The sequence below is a fragment of the Salmo trutta genome, chromosome 23 (genome assembly GCF_901001165.1).
Source record: "Salmo trutta chromosome 23, fSalTru1.1, whole genome shotgun sequence".
Taxonomy (NCBI): domain Eukaryota; kingdom Metazoa; phylum Chordata; class Actinopteri; order Salmoniformes; family Salmonidae; genus Salmo; species Salmo trutta.
Window position 1 is genome coordinate 31526428 of NC_042979.1, and position 20652 is coordinate 31547079.

The 20652-nt window shown below is 42.6% G+C and overlaps 1 protein-coding gene across 2 annotated transcripts in view; it reads right to left on the minus strand.

Moving 5' to 3' along the window:
- Nucleotides 1-20652, minus strand: part of LOC115159794 (fibrinogen C domain-containing protein 1) — a 240664-nt gene that overhangs the window by 57731 nt on the left and 162281 nt on the right. For both annotated transcript variants that reach the window (XM_029709852.1, XM_029709851.1), the window contains one exon: nt 19703-19799. In XM_029709852.1, the coding sequence (XP_029565712.1) occupies nt 19703-19799 (97 nt within the window). The remainder of the gene's footprint in view (nt 1-19702; nt 19800-20652) is intronic.

Sequence of the window (20652 nt, forward strand, 5' to 3'; positions counted from 1 at the left end):
AATCCATCCATTCAGTTTTGAAAAGTAATTGGAAAAAAGCCTTGTGGCCAACCCTGGCCCAAAACCTTTATGAAATGGATCACATTTATTCGTATAGCTAGTGGTTTCCCCCATGTTCTCCCTCTGTCAGCTCTGTACATTCTACTCCCATTAGACCCACCTAATCACATCCACTACATTTTTATAAAAACAGGTGCTATCTAGAACCAATAAGGGTTCTTCAACTATCCCCATAGGGGAACACTTTGAAGAACCCTTTTTGATCCAGGTTGAACACTTTTTGGGTTTCATGTGGAACCCTTTCTACAGAGGCTTCTACATGGAACCCAAACAGTTCTACCTGGAACCAGAAATAGTTCTACCTGGAACTAAAAAGGGTTCTCCTATGGGGACAGCCAAAGGCCCCTTTTGGAACCCTTTTTTTCTAAGAGTGTACCCGTGTGTCACAGGCAGGCAGGCTTGTGTTACAGTAACCACCTGGAGGTACATATCAGGCACATATTATCAATCCCAGACACAATAGATAAAAAAAGGCTTTATAGATATTCTGTAGTGAATAAAATGATTGGCTGATACTGTGGTGGAGAAGGCCTGGATAGCTGATACTTTGGTGGAGAAGGCTTAGCTAGCTGATGCTGTGGTGGAAAAGGCCTGATTAGCTAATTAGCTGATACTGTGGTGGAGAAGGCCTGGCTAGCTGATACTTTGGTGGAGAAGGCTTAGCTAGCTGATGCTGTGGTGGAAAAGGCCTGATTAGCTGATACTGTGGTGTAGAAGGCTTGGTTAGTTGATACTGTGGTGGAAAAGGCTTGGCTAGCTGATACTGTGGTGGATAAAATCTGTGGGTGAGGATAGGGGGAGGTGAGTGAGGCTAGGGAGAGGCAGGGGAGGCTAACATGAGTACCCCACCCAAATATAATAATACAATAATAATATATTTCATTTTCATTACAGAGTTATCGCAAAGCTCTACTGAGTAAAACTATAAATAATAATATACAATTAAAATAACATACATTTAGAATCAATGCACGTAAAATAGCAATAGTGTGCAAGGTGCTAAATACATTTTAGATTTGGACTAGGACTATGAAAAAGGCACTTTGTAGAAGTGGATTTTAACCTGTCTGGGCTAGGGGGCAGTATTTTCACAGCCGGATGAAAAACGTACCCAATTTAAACAGGTTACTACTCTGGCCCAGAAACTACAATATGCATATTATTAGTAGATTTGGATAGAAAACACTCTGAAGTTTCTAAAACTGTTTGAATGGTGTCTGTGAGTATAACAGAACGCATATGGCAGGCAAAAACCTGAGAAAAATCCAAGCAGGAAGTGGAAAGTCTGAGAATTGTAGTTCTTCTTTTGATTCTCTATCGAAGCTACAGTGTCTGTGGGGTGACATTGCACTTCCTAAGGCTTCCATTGGCTGTCTAAAGACTTCAGAAAGGTTTGAGCATTCTCCTGTCACTGGGCAGATAATAGGAGCTCAGTTTCTGAGTGGACTGCCCGGCAACAAAGGGATTGGATATGCGCGGTCAAGCGAGCACGCTGTTCCTTCTTTTTCTTCTTGAATGAATATGCTATTGTCCGGTTGGAATATTATCGCAATTTTACATAAAAAATACCATAAAGATTGATTTTAAACAGCGTTTGACATGCTTCTAAGTACGGTAATGGAACATTTAGACTTTTCGTCTCTCGTAACGGAGGTATTTGTACATAAATGTGGATTATTTCGAACAAAAACAAAATTTATTGTGGAAGTAGCAGTCCTGGGAGTGCATTCTGCTAGCGTCCCACCTAGCCCATAGAGGTTAAGGCCCGTTTTAAAAGTTCAGAGTGACAGAGCAGCTCTCAGATGGTCAGGGAGAGCATTCCATAGGCGAGGGGCAAGGAAGCAAAGGGCTCTGTCATCCATAGTTCTGTTATCGATAGTTCGGAGACATGTCTTGGGGACTTGAAGCAGTAGGCAGTGGCAGTGGCTGGAGCGGAGAGTACGAGGTGGCTCGCTGATTGAGATGAGGTCACTGATGTAGGCGGGGCTCAATCCATTCAAGCCTTTAAATACAAGCATGAGGAGCCAGTGGAGTTGGGTAGCCAGTGGAGTTGGGTCGGTAGCCAGTGGAGTTGGGCCGGTAGCCAGTGGAGTTGGGTAGCCAGTGGAGTTGGGCCAACATTTGGGTGATGTGGTCAGACCTGTTGGTCCCGGCCAGGACCCTGGCAGGTATATACTCTTGTTTGGCCCAGTATGGCTTGCCTCTCGGCAAAGGGGAGAGAGGGACAGAAAGGGAAAGAGAAGAATACCAGCTTTCTCTTTTAACATAGACCAGTATGGAACATAGAGAGGGAGGTCAGATAAGAGGGGTTATGTACTAAAAGATGATATACCATAACCGTGGAGTATAAATGTATGCTTGTTTTCCAAACTTTTGTCATTGCTTCTGCCGAAGTTAACCCATGTGTCACTTCAGATATACAGTAGACTGGTCTGACTCTGGAGCCGTCATGTCACAACAGAAAGCCTTTCCTATGAATCATTGTGCATGGAGACATTCCCACCGTCACGCAACATATCAAATAATCATTAAGCCAGCTGTAAATGGTGCACTGCTGTGCTTCAGGAGGGCTGTGAGATGTCCTAGGATATGAAAACTGACAACCCTTTCCCCGTGGTTGGATCTATTGCCACCTGTCTCAAGAAACTGAAAGATACTGACAGTCACTTCCAGGCTGGGCTGGCATTCTGATTCCACAACAAAGCATTGTTGGAACCCACTTTCATACAATGCAAGCGAATACCTCAACAATAACGACATCTTTGAGAACAAACAATGTACAGAAGGCACATCAGATGCCTTCCATTCTATTATTTAGGGTATACGTGCCAAACTACAAGGAAGCAAGACTGCTTACTAACAATGCAGGGGGAAATCATGTTTTTTGCAGGGAAAATGTCAGATACAGCATCAGAGGAAATAGATAAAGGAGCCAAACTAACAGTGGATGTATGGATAGAGATGGAGAGCTGTGCAGCTGATACAGGCAGGAATAATGGGCTTACCGTAAATTCCGGACTATAAGCCGCAACTTTTTTCCCAGGCTTTGAACCTCGTGGCTTAAACAATGACGCGGCTAATATATGGATTTTTCCCGCTTTCAATTTTTTTTTCTAAAAAAAAACACATTCTGTGACGTGCTCAGTTTTTTGGTGGCATGAAGCTTTCATTAGACCAATGAAATTGGCGAACGGGTTAAGGTCAAACAACTTTTTTGTTTACTGTTTAGATTAAATCGAGCGCTCTCAAACTTCCCATCATTCTGATTATGGTAGTCATTTTGTCACCCTCATCATGGCAAAGACACAGAGAAATGCATATGATGCAGCTTTCAAGTTGAAGGCGATTGATCTGGCTGTTGGAAAAGGAAATAGAGCTGCTGCACGGGAGCTTGGTCTTAATGAGTCGATGATAAGACGTTGGAAACAGCAGCGTGAGGAATTGACTCAGTGCAAAAAGACAACTAAAGCTTACTGCAAATGTTTTATTTTTTGTTACAAGCTGTGTTTCGTTAAAGCCTATTTATTTTTGTTACAAGCGGTGTTTCGTTAAAGCCTATTTATTTTTGTTACAAGCCGGGTTTCGTAAAAGCCTGTGTAAAGTTCATTTGTTTCAATGTACCGGTAGGCACCTGCGGCTTATAGACATGTGCGGATTATTTATGTTCAAAATAATATAGATTTTTTAATTCAGTGGGTGCGGCTTATATTCAGGTGCGCTTAATAGTCCAGAAATGACGGTATTTCTTCATGGTAACAGCAGAAACAAAGACAGTTAAAGAGAGTTTTATGCAGAGTGTTTCCCCTGGACCCCTCCAAGCTGTGACCTTCCTACTAGCTAGGTACAGAGTCCATATAATCACACTACCACAGTTAAAAGGGCAGCACTGTGTGTGTGTGTGTGTGTGTGTGTATATGTGTGTGTGTGAATGAGTTAATGTCTGCATGAACAGTGTGCATGTGTGTGTGTGTGTGTGTGTGTGTGTGTGTGTGTGTGTACGTAAGCACACAAGTAAGAAATCCTCAAATAATCTTCACATTCTTCCATCTACACATGTATAGACAGGGTGCATCTCTTAACTCTCTGTACGTCACCCTCTCTCCCTCCCTTCCTGGCTTTGTGCTTTCTGAATAATGTCTGCTTCCATCTATGAACACACTTCTCCCTATCCACCTCTCCCACAATGTCTTTCCTCATCTTTTGCCACCTCCCTCCTATTGCCCTGCCTCCCTTCCTCTCTCTCTCTCTATTCCCCTTCCCTCACATTGTGCTTTTCCCAATTTTTCTCCATCTCTCACTCTCTCTCTTCCCATCCAACTTTGTCCCTCAATCACCCTCTCCTTCTCACTCTCACCCTCCATTTCTCTCTCATTCCCCCGCCTCTCCTTCTCTCTCCCCTCTCCCCCTTCACTCCATCTCTCCCTCTATCCTTTCTTCCCTCCCTCCCCCTCTCCTGCATGGTGGAGGGGTTGGAGGGTTGACATTGACATGCAGAGCTACTGATGACTCCCCGCATTCCTTCCCTGCTAATGAGCCACAGAGATATCACCTATCATTCTATCTATCTCTCCATTAAACACCAGGAGAATAAAACTCTTTCAGCACCATCGAGACCCTGTTCTGTCCTCTCTTCCTCCTTCCCTCCCTCCTCTCACTGTAATTGGTGCATGCCTCTGACCTCTAACCCCACTGCTGTAAGAAACAGACATGACCTGAGGGCAGATGATGCCAGACATGATTGGGGCATAATTCATCTTCTTCTACAGCTGAGCTGCTGCTGCCTGGGTTGAGGTGCTTTGTGATGACACTGAGGTTCAGGTGGATGCAGGTTAGAGGGGTCAGGGGCTAGGTGGAGGCTAGGGAGAGAGATGAGGAGGGGTGAGAGGAGCGAGGGGAGGACTGGGAGAGAGAGGGGAGGGGTGAGAGGAGCGAGGGGGGGACTGGGAGAGAGAGGGGAGGGGTGAGATGAGTGAGGGGGGGCAAGGAGAGAGATGAGGAGGGTTGAGAGGAGCGAGGTGGGGGACAGGGAGACTGGCAGATGCTGAGAGTCTTCAGAGGTGCTTTGTGATGACACAGGGCTGAATAGGGTGGGGACCTAGCATGGGCCAGGGGGCAGAGGATTAGGAGGCTGAATGAAGATGAGAGGAGGGGAAGAGGGGGAGACTACTGAAGAGTACTGAGTGAAGAGTTCTGGTTGATTGCTGATTGTGTAGGAAGGCCCCGACCGACCCCCTCCTGCTCCAGCCATGTAAAACGAGTATGCGTGACCAAAAAAAGGACAAAAACAGAAAGAGTACAATAGCCTCCCAGGATTCAGTGTTCTTTTATTTTTCTGCTCTCTTTGGACAGATGCAGCCCTCTCTAGATCTCTGCTGCGTGAGCAGAATACAGATACAGTATGCCTCGCAGTGTGGTAGGAGCATGCAATGAAGGATGTGTGTGTGTTATGTGTGAGTGTAAGATTTCATTTGAGTGTATTCGGTGCATTTGAATGAGCTGGGAGAGTCTTGATTGAACAATAAAAATACAATTTCTCTCTCTGATGAACACTCGGAGCAATCCATTATAAACTTGGGTTAGGGCTGGGCGAAATATAAAATTAATTTGATCAAATCAAATCAAAACACATTTTATTAGTCACATGCGCCGAATACAACAGGTGTAGACCTTACAGTGAAATGCTTACTTACGAGCCCCTAACCAACAATGCAGTTTCAAAAAAGTTATGACAAGAATAAGGAAAGAGCAGCAGTAAAATAACAATAGCGAGACAATGTACAGGGGGCTACCGATACAGAGTCAATGTGTGGGTACACCGGTTAGTTGAGGTAGTATGCACAGTACATGTAGGTAGAGTTATTAAAGTGACTATGTATAGATGACAACAGGGAGTAGCAGTGGTTGAAAGAGGGGGGTGGGGGGGAGCAATGCAAATAGTCTGGGTAGCCATTTGACAAGATGTTAAGGAGTCTTATGGCTTGGGGGTAGAAACTGTTTAGAAGCCTCTTGGACCTAGACATGACTTTCCGGTACCACTTGCCATGCGGTAGCAGAGAGAACAGTCTATGACTGGGGTGGCTGGAGTCTTTGACAATTTTTAGGGCCTTCCTCTGACACCACCTGATATAGAGGTCCTGGATGGCAGGAAGCTTGGCCCCAGTGATGTACTGGGCTGTACGCACTACCCTCTGTAGTGCCTTACAGTCGGAGGAATGCATTTCAATTAACAGGTGTGCCTTGTTAAAAGTGAATTTGTGGAATTTCTTTCCTTAATGCGTTTGAGCCAGTCAGTTGTGTTGTGACAAGATAGGGGTGGTATAAAAAAGATAGCCCTATTTGGTAAAAGACCAAGTCCATACTATGGCAAGAACAGCTCAAATAAGCAAAAAGACTTGAAGGTCAGTCAAACTGGAAAATTTCAAGATCTTTGAAAGTTTCTTCAAGTGCAGTTGCAAAAACCATCAAGCGCTTTGATGAAACTGGTTCTCGTGAGCACTGCCACAGGAAAGGAAGACCCAGAGTTGCCTTTGCTGCAGAGGACAAGTTCATTAGAGTTACCAGCCTCAGATTGCAGCCCAAATAAATGCTTCACAGAGTTCAAGTAACAAACACATCTCAACATCAACTGTTCAGAGACTGCGTGAATCAGGCCTTCGTGGTCGAATTGCTGCCAAGAAACCAATACTAAAGGACACCAATAAGAAGAAAAGACTTGCTTGGGCCAAGAAACATGAGCAATGGACATTAGACCGGTGGAAATCTGTAATTTGGTCTGATGAGTCCAAATTTGAGATTTTTGTTTCCAACCGCCATGTTTTTTTGAGACGCAGAGTAGGTGAATGGATGATCTCTGCATGTGTAGTTCCCACCATGAAGCATGGAGGAGGAGGTGTGATGGTGGGGGTGCTTTGCTGGTGACACTATAGGTGATTTATTTAGAATTCAAGGCACCCTTAACCAGCATGGCTACCACAGCATTCTGCAGTGATACGCAATCCCATCTGGTTTGCGTTTAGTGGGACTATCGTTTGTTTTTCAACAGGACAATGACCCAACACACCTACAGGCTGTGTAAGGGCTATTTGACCAAGAAGGAGAGTGACGGAGTGCTGCATTAGATGATCTGGCCTCCACAATCACCCGACCTCAACACAATTGAGATGGTTTAATATGAGTTGGACCGCAGAGTAAAGGAAAAGCAGCCAATAAGTGCTCAGCATATGTGGGAACTCCTGAGACCTGAGGTGGAAACTGAGGTGGAAACTGAGATGCACTTCCTAATCTCCTGCCAAATGTATGACCATATTAGAGACACCCATTTCCCTCAGATTACACAGACCCACAAAGAATTCGAAAACAAATCAAATTTTGATAAACTCCCATATCTATTGGGTGAAATACCATCGTGTGCATTCACAGCAGCAAGATGTGTGACCTGTTGCCACAAGAATAGGGCAATATATTTTCCCATTTGCACACCGTTGCAACACTGTATATAGACATAATATGGCATTTTAAATGTCTTTATTCTTTTGGAACTTATGTGAGTGTAATGTTTACTGTACATTTTTTTATTGTTCATTTAACTTTTGATTATTATCTATTTCACTTGCATTGGCATTTTAAACATGTTTCCCATGCCAATAAAGCCCCTTAAATTGAAAATGAGAGAGAGAGAGAGAGAGATAAGGGACAGAGAGAGAAAAAGAGAGAGAGAGAGAGATGGGGCGGTAGAAAATAAAGCAGATACAGAGAGAGAGAGAGAGAGTTTCATATTGAGCAGCAGCTGCTGAAAAAAAATTGCTCCGACAAATATTGAAATGTACATGTTTTTTATAGTGAAGTACATTTGAAAAAATAACATAAACTGCAAGACTGAATGGGAGACAAAACATGCAACAGATTAAGAAGATACGCTTGGGAAAAAGTATCTGTTTTGTGCAGTTAGCTTAGCTAGCTGGATTGCTTACCAGCTGCTAAACCGTTGCTAGGGACTCTCCTAAAATATGCTAGCTAGCTAACAAAAAAATAGCTAGCGAACTACACAATATAAAAGACAAAAGAAGTACAAAAGACCAAAGAACATCAAAGTTAAACAGTTCTCTCAAGGCACTAGAGACAATAACACAAGAAACAATGCTGTTTTGGAAAAGGTAGGCTTCTATTGCAACATTGTAGCCAACATCACCAGTGTTGCTATGGAGATTGTTTACCCACCAGACATCCAGATGGAGAAAGCTTATAAAAGTTTCAAAGGTTTGATGATGGGACAGAACCATGAATGCCTGCTTGCAGTTCTTACCAGTTGCAAAACAAGAGCACATTTTATATTTAATACCAAATGAGGGCACATATGGAAAAGGGTTATTTGCAACCATTCCCCTTTCTCCAAAAAGAGAGGCATCAGCCAAGGCTGTCAGATCAGTATTTCTGAAAAAGCTCATGGGCTTCTTGCTGTGACCCAGCAAGAAGCCCATAGAGTCCTTCTACCTACCTCACCTGCAGCAGACAGAGCCAAGAACATGCCAAAAACACCAAGAACACCTGCTATGCAACATTTCCACAACACCCTCTCTCTAGTTAAAGCAGAGGTCATAGAACTCAGAGAGAACAAGCTTCAAGATGATGACACTGTCCAGAAACTAAAAGAAGAGATGAAACAGTTCAGGGAGGAGAGCAGAGCATCTATTGCTAAATTAGAAAGCAGAATGGACAAACTGAGTCAGACAAATGATGACCTCAGAGACCATCTGAGCACAACAAGAAAAGAGCTAGAGCAAAGAGAGAGGTACATTTACACCCTCAACCAGAAGCTAGTCATTACGTCCTCTGCATCTAGAGAACATGTCCACCAGATTGGTACAACACAGGCAGAACCTGAGACCAGCATAACCAGCATGGCCTCCACCACACAGCCTGATGACACTGCACCAGCCTACCAGTCTGCTCCAGCCCAGGTCAGCCTACCAGCCTCCCAGTCTGCTCCAGCCCAGGTCAGAACACCAGCTTCCAGAACACTGCAATCCTTATCGATTCAAATGGAAAGTTCTTGGTCCAGGAAAGATGATTCCCTAGACACCAGGTGTATAAGTTCTGGTGTCCTACAACTGACAGTGTAATACAGCTACCCAGTCAGACCAGGATTGACATCTCTGACAACATCATCATCCACACTGGCACAAACAACCTTTCTGCCAAAGGTGAAAATATATCTGAGAAGTGTGGCAGAGCAGAAACAGGCTATGTTCCCAACAACCCTTCTACCAAGAAAAGACTTCCCAGGACAGTTGACTGACAAAATAGATCACTGTGGACTGTGCCTCACTGCTCAACGTGAGAACGGCTCATCATCCCACTCTGACACGTGAACACGTATACGATAATGTACACCTTGATCAGGACAGTGTCAGAATCTTTTCTAAGGACCTAAAGGATGCAACACTTGATAGGGACCCACACACCCATCACCCCAGTAGCAGAGGCCCCCCGTTCCACTTTCTGAAACAACACTACCCCCACCATCCCCAGAAGAGAAAAACCAGACAAGGCTTTACAAGACCGGGCCCACCACAGCACATATTTACCAGACCAGACCAGCCTACGGACAGCACGACCAGGCCCGGCCCATCACAACACAGCTCTACTAGACCCAGCCCATCACAACACAGCTCTACAAGACCAGGCCCATCACAACACAGCTCTACTAGACCAGGCCCATCACAACACAGCTCTACTAGACCAGGCCCATCACAACACAGCTCTACTAGACCCAGCCCATCACAACACAGCTCTACTAGACCAGGCCCATCACAACACAGCTCTACTAGACCCAGCCCATCACAACACAGCTCTACTAGACCAGGCCCATCACAACACAGCTCTACTAGACCAGGCCCATCACAACAGCTCTACTAGACCAGGCCCATCACAACACAGCTCTATTAGACCTGGCCCATCACAACACCGCTCTACGAGACCCGACCCATCACAACACAGCTCTACTAGACCCAGCCCATCACAACACAGCTCTACTAGACCCGGCCCATCAAAACACAGCTCTACTAGACCCGGCCCATCACAACACAGCTCTACTAGACCCAGCCCATCACAACACAGCTCTACTAGACCAGGCCCATCACAACACAACTCTACTAGACCCAGCCAATCACAACACAGCTCTCCTAGACCCGGCCCATCACAGCACAGCACTACTTGACCTGGCCCATCACAGCACAGCACTGACCACTAATCTAGGGTCAGGCAGAACACTGTCCTTCAGAGAAGTGGACCACATGATGCAGTCCACACAATGTATCATTCAGATCATCAACCTACATATGCTGAGGTAACCTCAGAACTATCAGACATTGGAGAGGTGCGCCAACTACTGCATCTAATATGCAGACTACTGAATGAGACAGACCCTTTAATTCACACACACAAACACACTCACTCACTCACATGCACACACACACTCACACTCACACACTCACTCACTCACTCACTCACTCACTCACTCACTCACACTCTCTCAATCACTCACTCACACTCTCTCAATCACTCACTCACTCATACTCCCACTCACTTATTATACATGAGATCAATAACTAACAGTTCTTGGAATATCCAGGGCCTATAGTCTTCGCATTTTGGTTCTAAAACAACAAATCCGTAATTTCTACATCAAGGGACAGGACATCATAATCCTACTGGAAACATGGAGTCGTGGAGACATTCATACTCAGTGTCCCTCAGGCTATAGGGAAAGTTTACCACCATCAATCAAACATAAAAATGTTAAACGGGGCCGGGACATTTGGCATAAGCAGGATTTAGCACTGAATGAAATGAAAAAAGGTACTAACCACATTTGGCTAAAACTGAACAAAGGTACAATCTATAGTGACAATGACGTATGCTATGTGCAGCTTATGCTCCTCCTTCAGATTCATCATATTATAATGATCTGTTTTTTGACAATCTCCATACAGAAATCATTCAGGGTAAAGCGCTTCTTTGTGGAGATTTCAATGCGAGAACAGGTTCTGAGCCTGACTACACTGATGAGAGCGGTAACCATCACATATTTGGACACCCCTCCTTGGATTGCTCGAGTGCTCGTCACTTCCATTTGAGCGCGTCACTTGTCTCTGTGCTGTTTGTTGCTACTTGGCTACCTGACAAACTTGACAGTTTCTACTTTTTTATAACCGTTGAATCAATCTTCATTTAACACATTTACCAACGTCTTGGTTCTTTTTTTGTTATTTACTTTTCCATTCAACTTTTTCATCCCGGACACTTTATTTGGCTATGGTTCTACAGGACCTCCACCAGCCGAAGCTAAGTAGTAACATTAACACTATGCCATCTAATTGCAGTCACTGTACTCATAATATGCAGGAAAACTATCGCCTTTTGGTGAAGCTCAGCTTCAGATGCAATAGTTAGGCAAGAGCAATTTATGTGTAGGAAAGGATGAAACAGCGTATGTGCCACCAGTAACTACAGATAATAGTATAAATCCCCTCGCATGGTCCCCGCAGCCAGACAACTTTCTCATGGCTTATGGAAAGAAATGCTGCAGGAATCCTCAACCGGTGTCGCTCATTCAGCCGACAGAAACTTTCAACCAGTTCTCCCCATTAAGCAACGAGTTGGAGTCAGAGGCCGAGCGTTCTCTGGTCTCTCCTCCACCCGTTACGGGGTTTGAGCCACCGAAGCCTCCCACTATTAGCTCTGACAAATTGAAAACTCTCGTCATTGGCGACCCCATTACCCGCAATATTAGACTTAAAAAGAATCATCCAGCGATCATACATTGTTTACCAGGGGGCAGGGGTACTGACGTTAAGGCTGATCTGAAGATGGTGCTGGCTAAGGCTAAAACTGGCGAGTGTAGAGAGTATAGGGATATTGTTGTCCACGTCGGCACCATGGATGTTAGGATGAAACAGTCGGAGGTCACCAAGAGCAACATAGCTTCAGGGAATGTGTGTAAACAGCAACTTGGGAATGGTTTTCTGTAGCATTAAGAATTCAAGAATCCAATCCTTTCTTCAACAACAAAAACAGTAATAAGTAAATGTCAAATTGGCTTTCTCCCTAACCATTGCACTACTTTTGGGGCGGCAGGTAGCCTAGTGATTAGAGCGTTGGGCCAGTAACTGAAAGGTTGCTGGATCGAATCCCCGAGCTGACAAGGTAGAAATCTGTTGTTCTGCCCCTGAACAGGGTGGTTAACCTACTGTTCCCCAGTAGGCTGACATTGTAAATAAGAATGTGTTCTTAACTGACTTGTCTAGTTAAATTTAAAAAAAATACTGACCACATACATACACCAATTAATGAACACGTCCACCAAAAAAAAGAGGGCAAAATCTTTACTTGCTTTATTGACTTTAAATAAGAATTCGATTCTATTTGGCATGAATGTCTATTCTTCAAATTCTCCAAAGTGGGCTAGGTGGTAAAATGTATGACTTAATAAAATGTATGTACACAAGAAAAATGTTTTCAATAATAATAAAAAAACCAAAGAACATACTTATTTTCGCAAAGTCGAGGTCTGAGACAAGTCTAAACCTTTTCAACATTTATATCAATACATTTGCAGACATGTTGGAACATTCTGTAGCCCCAGGACTCACACTATTTGACACAAAGGTAAAATACCTGCTATATGCTGATGATTTGGTTATTCTATCACCAACCAAAGGGGGTCTTCAACAGAACCTTAACATTCTAGAGGTATTTTGCCATACTTGGGCCCTGGTAGTAAGTATATATATTTTTTTTAATTACTCATACCTTGGTCTGACCATATCTGCATTGGGAAACTTCAATATGGCAGTGAATGCACTCAAAGAAAAAGCCTGCAGAGCATTGTATGCCATATTTGACAGCGTAGTCCTACCAATAGCTTTTTACGGAAGTGAGGTTTGGGCGGCCACTCAATAAACTGGACTTTAAAATGTGGGACAGACATCCAATTGAAGCCCTACAGGCAGAATTTTGTTGGAAAATACACAGACTAATGCATGTAGGGCAGAATTAGGCCGCTACAAAAAAGACCATTAAAATTTTGGCTACACCTAAATTCAAGTCCAAATTCAAGCCTCCAATTTAAAGCACTTTAAACCCAAGAGCTGAGCCCAGAAATGAGCCCCCTCAGTCAGCTGGTGTTGGACCTAACCAACCAAGCTGACACCAGCACTGCTTCAAAAGAAAGAATTATAATAAACAAAATCATAAACCAATCAAAGGACTTATATTTACAACACAGGAAAAATGAAACAAAATTCCAAAGACGACTAAATTGTTGTCTGGCTCTAAACAGAGAATATGAATTGGCTGATTATCTCTACTCTGTCAGAGATACGAAGCAGAGACAGATCCTTACCAAGTACAGGCTGAGTGACCACCAATTGACAATAGAAACCAGTACACATAAAAAGACATGGCTACCCAAAGAGGAGCGTGTATGTGGTCACTGCACAACCGGGGAGGTAGAAACAGAGATGCAGTTTCTCCTTTACTGTGAGAAATATTCACAGCAAGTACTACAGTTATTCAAAATGTTAACTTATTAAACCCAGAGGAAAAACAAAAAATACTAATGGGAAAAGGAGCAATGGCTCGTCTTGCAGCCAAATATGTATTTGCCTGCCATAGCCTGAGGGACACTGAATAATAACATCTGCATAGTAAACAGTAACTTAGTTATTATTAGTGTTATTGTTATTACTATTATTGTTATTACTATTATTCTGATTATTGTTCCAAATATTAGTGGTATGGGTAGTAGGGGTGATGGCAATGATAGCAGTTTAATGATTGTGGTGGTAGTAGTAGTAGTAGTAGTAGTAGTAGTAGTAGTAGTAGTAGTAGTAGTAGTAGCAGTAATGAATATGGTAGTTGTAGTACTGATGTAATGGTGAGGATGCCAGTTAATTATAAGTTAGTTATAGTTTCATTTTCCATGTCTAGCCTTTTATCCCTTCCTATATTTGTAAGCAAATGCCAGAATTGTATCCATCTCCTTAGCTATCATACTCTAATTCCACAGGGCATTCCACTGATTTCAAAACTCGGTCCTCTAGAAAGTGGAGAGCAACACTTTTGCAGTTCTACTAAGTGATATATTTTAAAAAAGCAGCGTTATAAAGGATTATCTTCACATACCAACCAGCTCATGTTATAGACAGAAGCGTGCTACATGGCAGACCAATCTGAACTCATCTCTCGGCTTGTCCAGCCCATCCATTATCTCAGCCAATCATGGCTAGTGGGAAGGTTCCTGTTTTTTCCGTGGATAAACCAATTAGGCTCGTAATTTAACAATTGTATTTGTATTTACAGTTGGCATACGCTCGTTATTAACTTCTATGGGCTAGGTGGGATGCTGGCGGCTATGTGGGATGCACCTGCGGGACACAGCCAGTGAAATATCAGGGCGGCAAATTCAAAAACAACAAATTCTCATAATTCAGCATTCTCAAACATACAACTATTTTACACCATTTTAAAGATAAACTTCTCGTTAATCTAACCACATTGTCCGATTTCAAAAAGCCTTTACAGCGAAAGCAAAACATTAGATTATGTTAGGAGAGTACATAGACAAAAATAATCACACAGCCATTTTCCAAGCAAGGACATGTGTCAATAAAACCCAAACACAGCTAAATGAAGCACTAACCTTTGACGATCTTCATCAGATGACACTCCTAGGACATTATGTTACACAATACATGCATGTTTGGTTCGATAAAGATCATATTTATATCCAAAAACAGCATTTTACGTTGGCGCGTGATGTTCAGAAAATGTATTCCCACCAAAACTCCGGTGAATGTGCACATCAATTTACAAAAATACTCATCATAAACGTTGACAAAATATATAACAATTATTTAAAGAATTATAGATAGACTACCCCTGGATGCAACCGCTGTGTCAGATTTTAAAATAGCTTTACGGAGAAAGCACATTTTTCAATATTCTGAGTACATAGCTCAGCCATCACGGCGAGCTATTCAGACACCCGCCAAGTTCGAGGCAACCTAAACTCAGAATTAGTATTAGAAATATTCTCTTACCTTTGCTGATCTTCGTCAGAATGCACTCCCAGCACTGCTACTTCCACAAGAAATGTTGTTTTTGTTCGAAATAATCCATATTTATGTACAAATACCTCCGTTTTGTTCGTGCGTACAGATCACTTATCCAAAGGCATAACGCGTGAGCGCGGAACGAGAGACGAAAAGTCAAAATGTTCCATTACCATACTTAGAAGCATGTCAAATGCTGTTTAAAATCAATCTTTATGGTATTTTTAACGTAAAGTTGCGATAATATTCCAACCGGACAATAGCATATTCATTCAAGAAGAAGGAGGGGCGCGCTCGCGGGACCGAGCATATCCAATCCCTTTGTTGCCAGGCAGACCACTCAGAAACTGAGCTCCTATTATCTGCCCAGTGACAGGAAAATGCTCAAAGCACTTTCTGAAGGCTTTAGACAGCCAATGGAAGCCTTAAAAAGTGCAACGTCACCCCACAGACACTGTAGCTTCGATAGAGAATCAAAAGAACTACAATTCTCAGACTTTTCAATTCCTGCTTGGATCTATGTCAGGTTTTTGCCTGCCATATGCGTTCTGTTATACTCACAGACACCATTCAAACAGTTTTAGAAACTTCAGAGTGTTTTATATCCAAATGTTTTATATCCAAATATGCATATTCTAGTTTCTGGGTCAGAGTAGTAACCTGTTTAAATTGGGTACATTTTTCATCTGGCCGTGAAAATACTGCCCCCTAGCCCAGACAGGTTAAGGCACATGAAAGTTTCTGTCAAAAACTAATTTTGATCAAAAAGACATGTTTTGTTACTGTGGAATTGCCCAGTAGTAGTAGTGTGTACTGTAGTTTGCACGTGTACTGGTAAGACCGTTGTTCTTGTATCCACTTTGCCTGTGATGTCTCTGCCTCTGCCTGCCCAAGGTCAACCCATCTTATAATGCGCCTCGTTAAAAATAAACTAATGACTGCAGAGGGAACACAGGAAGAATAGCAGTGTTTTCGCCCCAATCACTTTCTTTTCCCCCTCTCCCTGGTTGTCCCTCGCTGCAACTAAAAATATAACCACGGCGCAGATTGCTGTGTTTATGGCTTTACATGCCACTCGCCATGTGATGAGTGGGGGAAATTTGGAGCACCATAATTGAGCCGTTAGACCCCCTGAGTGGTGTAAGTACATGTGATTACAGGATGTGTGTGTGTGTGTGTGTGTGTGTGTGTGTGCATGCGCGTGTGTGTGTGTGATAGGTGGTGCCGATTATTCAAATATGAGCGATTTGCAATGGCAGGCCTGTCTCTCTTTGTCAGAACCCTGAGATTGAAGAGCTCTCCAAAAACCACAAGAAGAGCGGGCCAGGAAGATGGAGGGATGGGGGAGGGAGAGAGAGATAGAGAGAGCACTCTGGGCACAGCGGGGTCGAGGAAACATTGATAACCTCTTATAGCCAGCAGGCCCTCCCTTCTCCTGCTGGTCCTGTCCTTCTCTTTACCTGTCTTTAATGTGATAGGGCTGATGTGGTAGTCTACTAGTGGTCTGTAGGCTGGCAGTGCCTCTTTTTAAAAGATGCTAGTTTTAGTTTACAGGTATATTAAATACTGTAGGAGTTGAAGACACACAGGCAACTTGCACTTTTTCTCACTTAACTCAACATTTTTCATTGAAGTTTCTCTCCCTGCTTTCTTTTCCATCCCCTCTCCCACTCTCTCTCTCTCTCTCTCTCTCTCTTGCTCTTTCTCTCTGTCCATCTCTCTATTTCTCTTCCACTGCCCCTGTCTCTGTCTCTTTTTTCTCTTCCACTGGCCGTCTCCCTCTCTCTGTCCCTCTCTCTTTTATTTTCTCTTTCTCTTTCTCACTCTCTCTCGCTCTCTCTCTCTTTCTGTCTCTGCTTTCTCTTCTACTGCTCCTGTCTCTCTCTCTCTCTCTCAAATTCAAATTCAAGTTGATTAGGAAACTTCCTAACCTATACAATATACATTGTAATCAAATAATGACGAACCATAATATATAATGTTAGTAAATTATAATACAGATAAAAATAACAACAAAAAATTATAACAGTCAATAGTAGAAATAATAAATCTGGTGCTTCTGTCCCCAAGCAACAGCAGCACCTAGATCTTCTGCACAGAAGCACCAGATCATTAGCAAACAGTAGACATTTGACTTCAGATTCTAGTAGGGTGAGGCCGGGTGCTGCAGACTGTTCTAGTGCCCTCGCTAATTCATTGATATATAAATCTCAGTAAGACAAAGACAATGGTGTTCTAAAAAAAGGTCCAGTTGCCAGGACCACGAATATAAATTCCATCTAGACACCGTTGCCCTAGAGCACACAAAAAACTATACATACCTCAGCCTAAACATCAGTGCCACAGGTAACTTCCACAAAGCTGTGGATGATCTGAGAAACAAGGCAAGAAGGGCCTTCTATGCCGTCAAAAGGAACATAAAATTCGACATAACAATTCGGATCTGGCTAAAAATACTTGAATCAGTTATAGAACCCATTGCCCTTTATAGTTGTGAGGTCTGGGTCCGCTCACAAACCAAGAATTCACTAAATGTGACAAACACCAAATTGAGACTCTACATACAGAATTCTGCAAAAATATCTTCTGTGTACAACGTAAAACACCAAATAATGCATGCAGAGCAGAATTAGGCCGATACCCGCTAATTATTAAGATTCAGAAAAGAGCTGTTAAATTCTACAACCACCAAAAAGGAAGTGATTACCAAACCTTCCATAACAAAGCCATCACCTACAGAGAGATGAACCTGGAGAAGATTCCTCGAAGCAAGCTGGTCCTGGGGCTTTGTTCACAAACACAAACACAAACAGACGCCACAGAGCCCCAGGACAGCAACACAACTAGACCCAACCAAATAATAATTACTTGACACATTGGAAAGAATTAACAAAAAACAGAGCAAACTAGAATGCTATTTGGCCCTAAACAGAGAGTACACAGCGGCAGAATACCTGACCACTGTGACTGGCCCAAACTTAAGCAAAGTTTTGACTATGTACAGACTCAGTGACCATAGCCTTGCTTTTGAGAAAGGCCGCCGTTGGCAGACCTGGCTCTCAAGAGAAGACAGGCTATGTGCACACTGCCCACAAAATTAGGTGGAAACTGAGCTGCACTTCCTAACCTCCTGCCAAATATATGGCCATATTAGAGACACATATTTCCATCAGATTACACAGATCCACAAAGAATTTGAAATCAAACCCAATTTTCATAAACTCCCATATCTACTGAGTGAAATACCACAGTGTTACATCACAGCAGCAATATGTCTGACCTGGGCCACAAGAAAAGGGAAACCAGTGAAGAACAAACACTATTGTAAATACAACCCATATTTTTGTTTATTTATTTTCCCTTTTGTACTTTAACTATTTGCACATAATATGACATTTGAAATGTCTTTATTATTTTGGAACTTTTGTGAGTGTAATGTTTACTGTTTATTTATTGTTTATTTGACTTTTCTTTATTTTTTAGTTCACTTGCTTTGGCAACGCTAAAGCCCTAAAATTGAATTGAATTGAGAGAGAGAGAGTGACTGAGAGTGATAGAGAGAGTGGGAGGGAGTGAAAGAGATTGAGAGAGAGAGGGAGAGAGAAGGAGAAAGAAAGAGAAAGAGAAGCAGCTAGTAAAGCACTGTCCAGCCTGTACACCCTTTTATAGTTCATGTTTGGCCCGAGGGGTGATTGTGGCTAAGCAGTCAACTACCCCTCTGAATGAGGAAGAGGAAGAGTACTCTGTGGTGCTCTCCCAATGACCTGCTGTATTTGTGGTTAAATGTAGTTAGATGAGTAATCGAGATGCTCCCTCAAAACCGATTTCCTCTCCACATTTACAACCTGGTCTCAGAACATTTCGTATTATTCCTTATGTAAATCCGCAATGCGCTATTTAGTATGATATGTTACATTTTGTATGGCATATATTAATTTGTGAGTGTCCATCACCCATTTTGTATGATATGTTATGAATTACATTTCATATTATATGTTACGAATTTGCAAAACTACAATATGTTATGAATTTGCAAAACGTACAATATGTAAGAAATTTTAGCTATGTGGCTCGGTTGCTAAGGTTAGTCAGCTGGCTAACACTAGCTAGGCTAGGTGTTAAGGTTAGGGGTTAGGGTTAAGGTTAAGTTTAGGAGTTAGGTTAAAGGTTTAAGGTTAGGGTTGGAGAAAGGGTTAGCTAAAATGTTTAAGGTTAGGGTTAGTGGAAGTGTTAGCTCACATGCTAAGTAGTTGCAAAGTAGCTAAAAAGTAGTAAAAGTAGTGAAAAGTAGTGAAAGTTGCTAATTAGCTAAAATGCTAAAGTTGTCCATGATGAGATTCGAATTCGCAACATTTAGGTTGCTAGTCGTTCGCATAATACACCCACCCATCCACCCCGACCAACCACACTACTTTTGTATTTGACCAGCACTCAAACCACTATCCCAAACTCTGCAATGGTCCTGGAACCAAGAACTGTGCCAAGGTACTTCTTGATCATTCACTCACAAATCAGACACACACACTTACCTAGCCAGTGTTCTCCAGTGATCTTGCCAAATCCCTCACGGTAGGAGTCCCATCCTCTGAAGAAGTTGACCGAGCCATCTTCCCTGCGCTGGATCACCTGGAGAACACAGACAAAGACCAGGGGTTAGAGGTCAAGGCTATAAAACACCAGACACAGGTCATACAGGGGTTAGAGCTCAATGTTTGGAGGTTGGGGCTGGCCTGGGGTCAGCAGCGATACACTTCCTACCTGCTGTATCTTTCCAGTAGTAAGACGAGTCACAATGAAAAGTGCACAAATCATGTATCGAAGTCAAGAACACCAGTAAGTTCCCTTCTCTCAGTCATACATTATTCTGGTCTCACCAATGAATAATGCACACGCTCTTCCCTTTGAAAATACATTTTTTTCATAAACTAATAAAAATAATCAATTAAATCTTGATTGACTTCGAATAAAAACTCTATGGAATCTGCATACTTAATTAAAAGCTAAGAAAGTGAGGACGATTCTCTCTCATAATGCAATATCCCTCAATCTAAGGCCGGGTGAAAATGACATTATCCTCCACCCACTGTAACTCTATGAATGAAATGAACTTAATTCTATCAAGCTAAGCGATGTGTGAAGAAATAGAGTGATGCTTTGTATAAAAGAGACCTTTCAGCATGAAAAACAAAACAAGATATCTTAATACAGTTGAAGTCGGAAGTTTACATACACTTAGGTTGGAGTCATTAAAACTTGTTTATCAACCACTCCACAACTTTCTTGTTAACAAACAATAGTTTTGGCAAGTCGGTTAGGACATCAATTTTGTGCATGATACAAGTAATTGTTCCAACAATTGTTTACAGACAGATTATTTCACTTACAATTCACTGTATCACAATTCCAGTGGGTCATAAGTTTATAATTTGAGTCAATTGGAGGTGTACCTGTGGATGTATTTCAAGGCCTACCTTCAAAC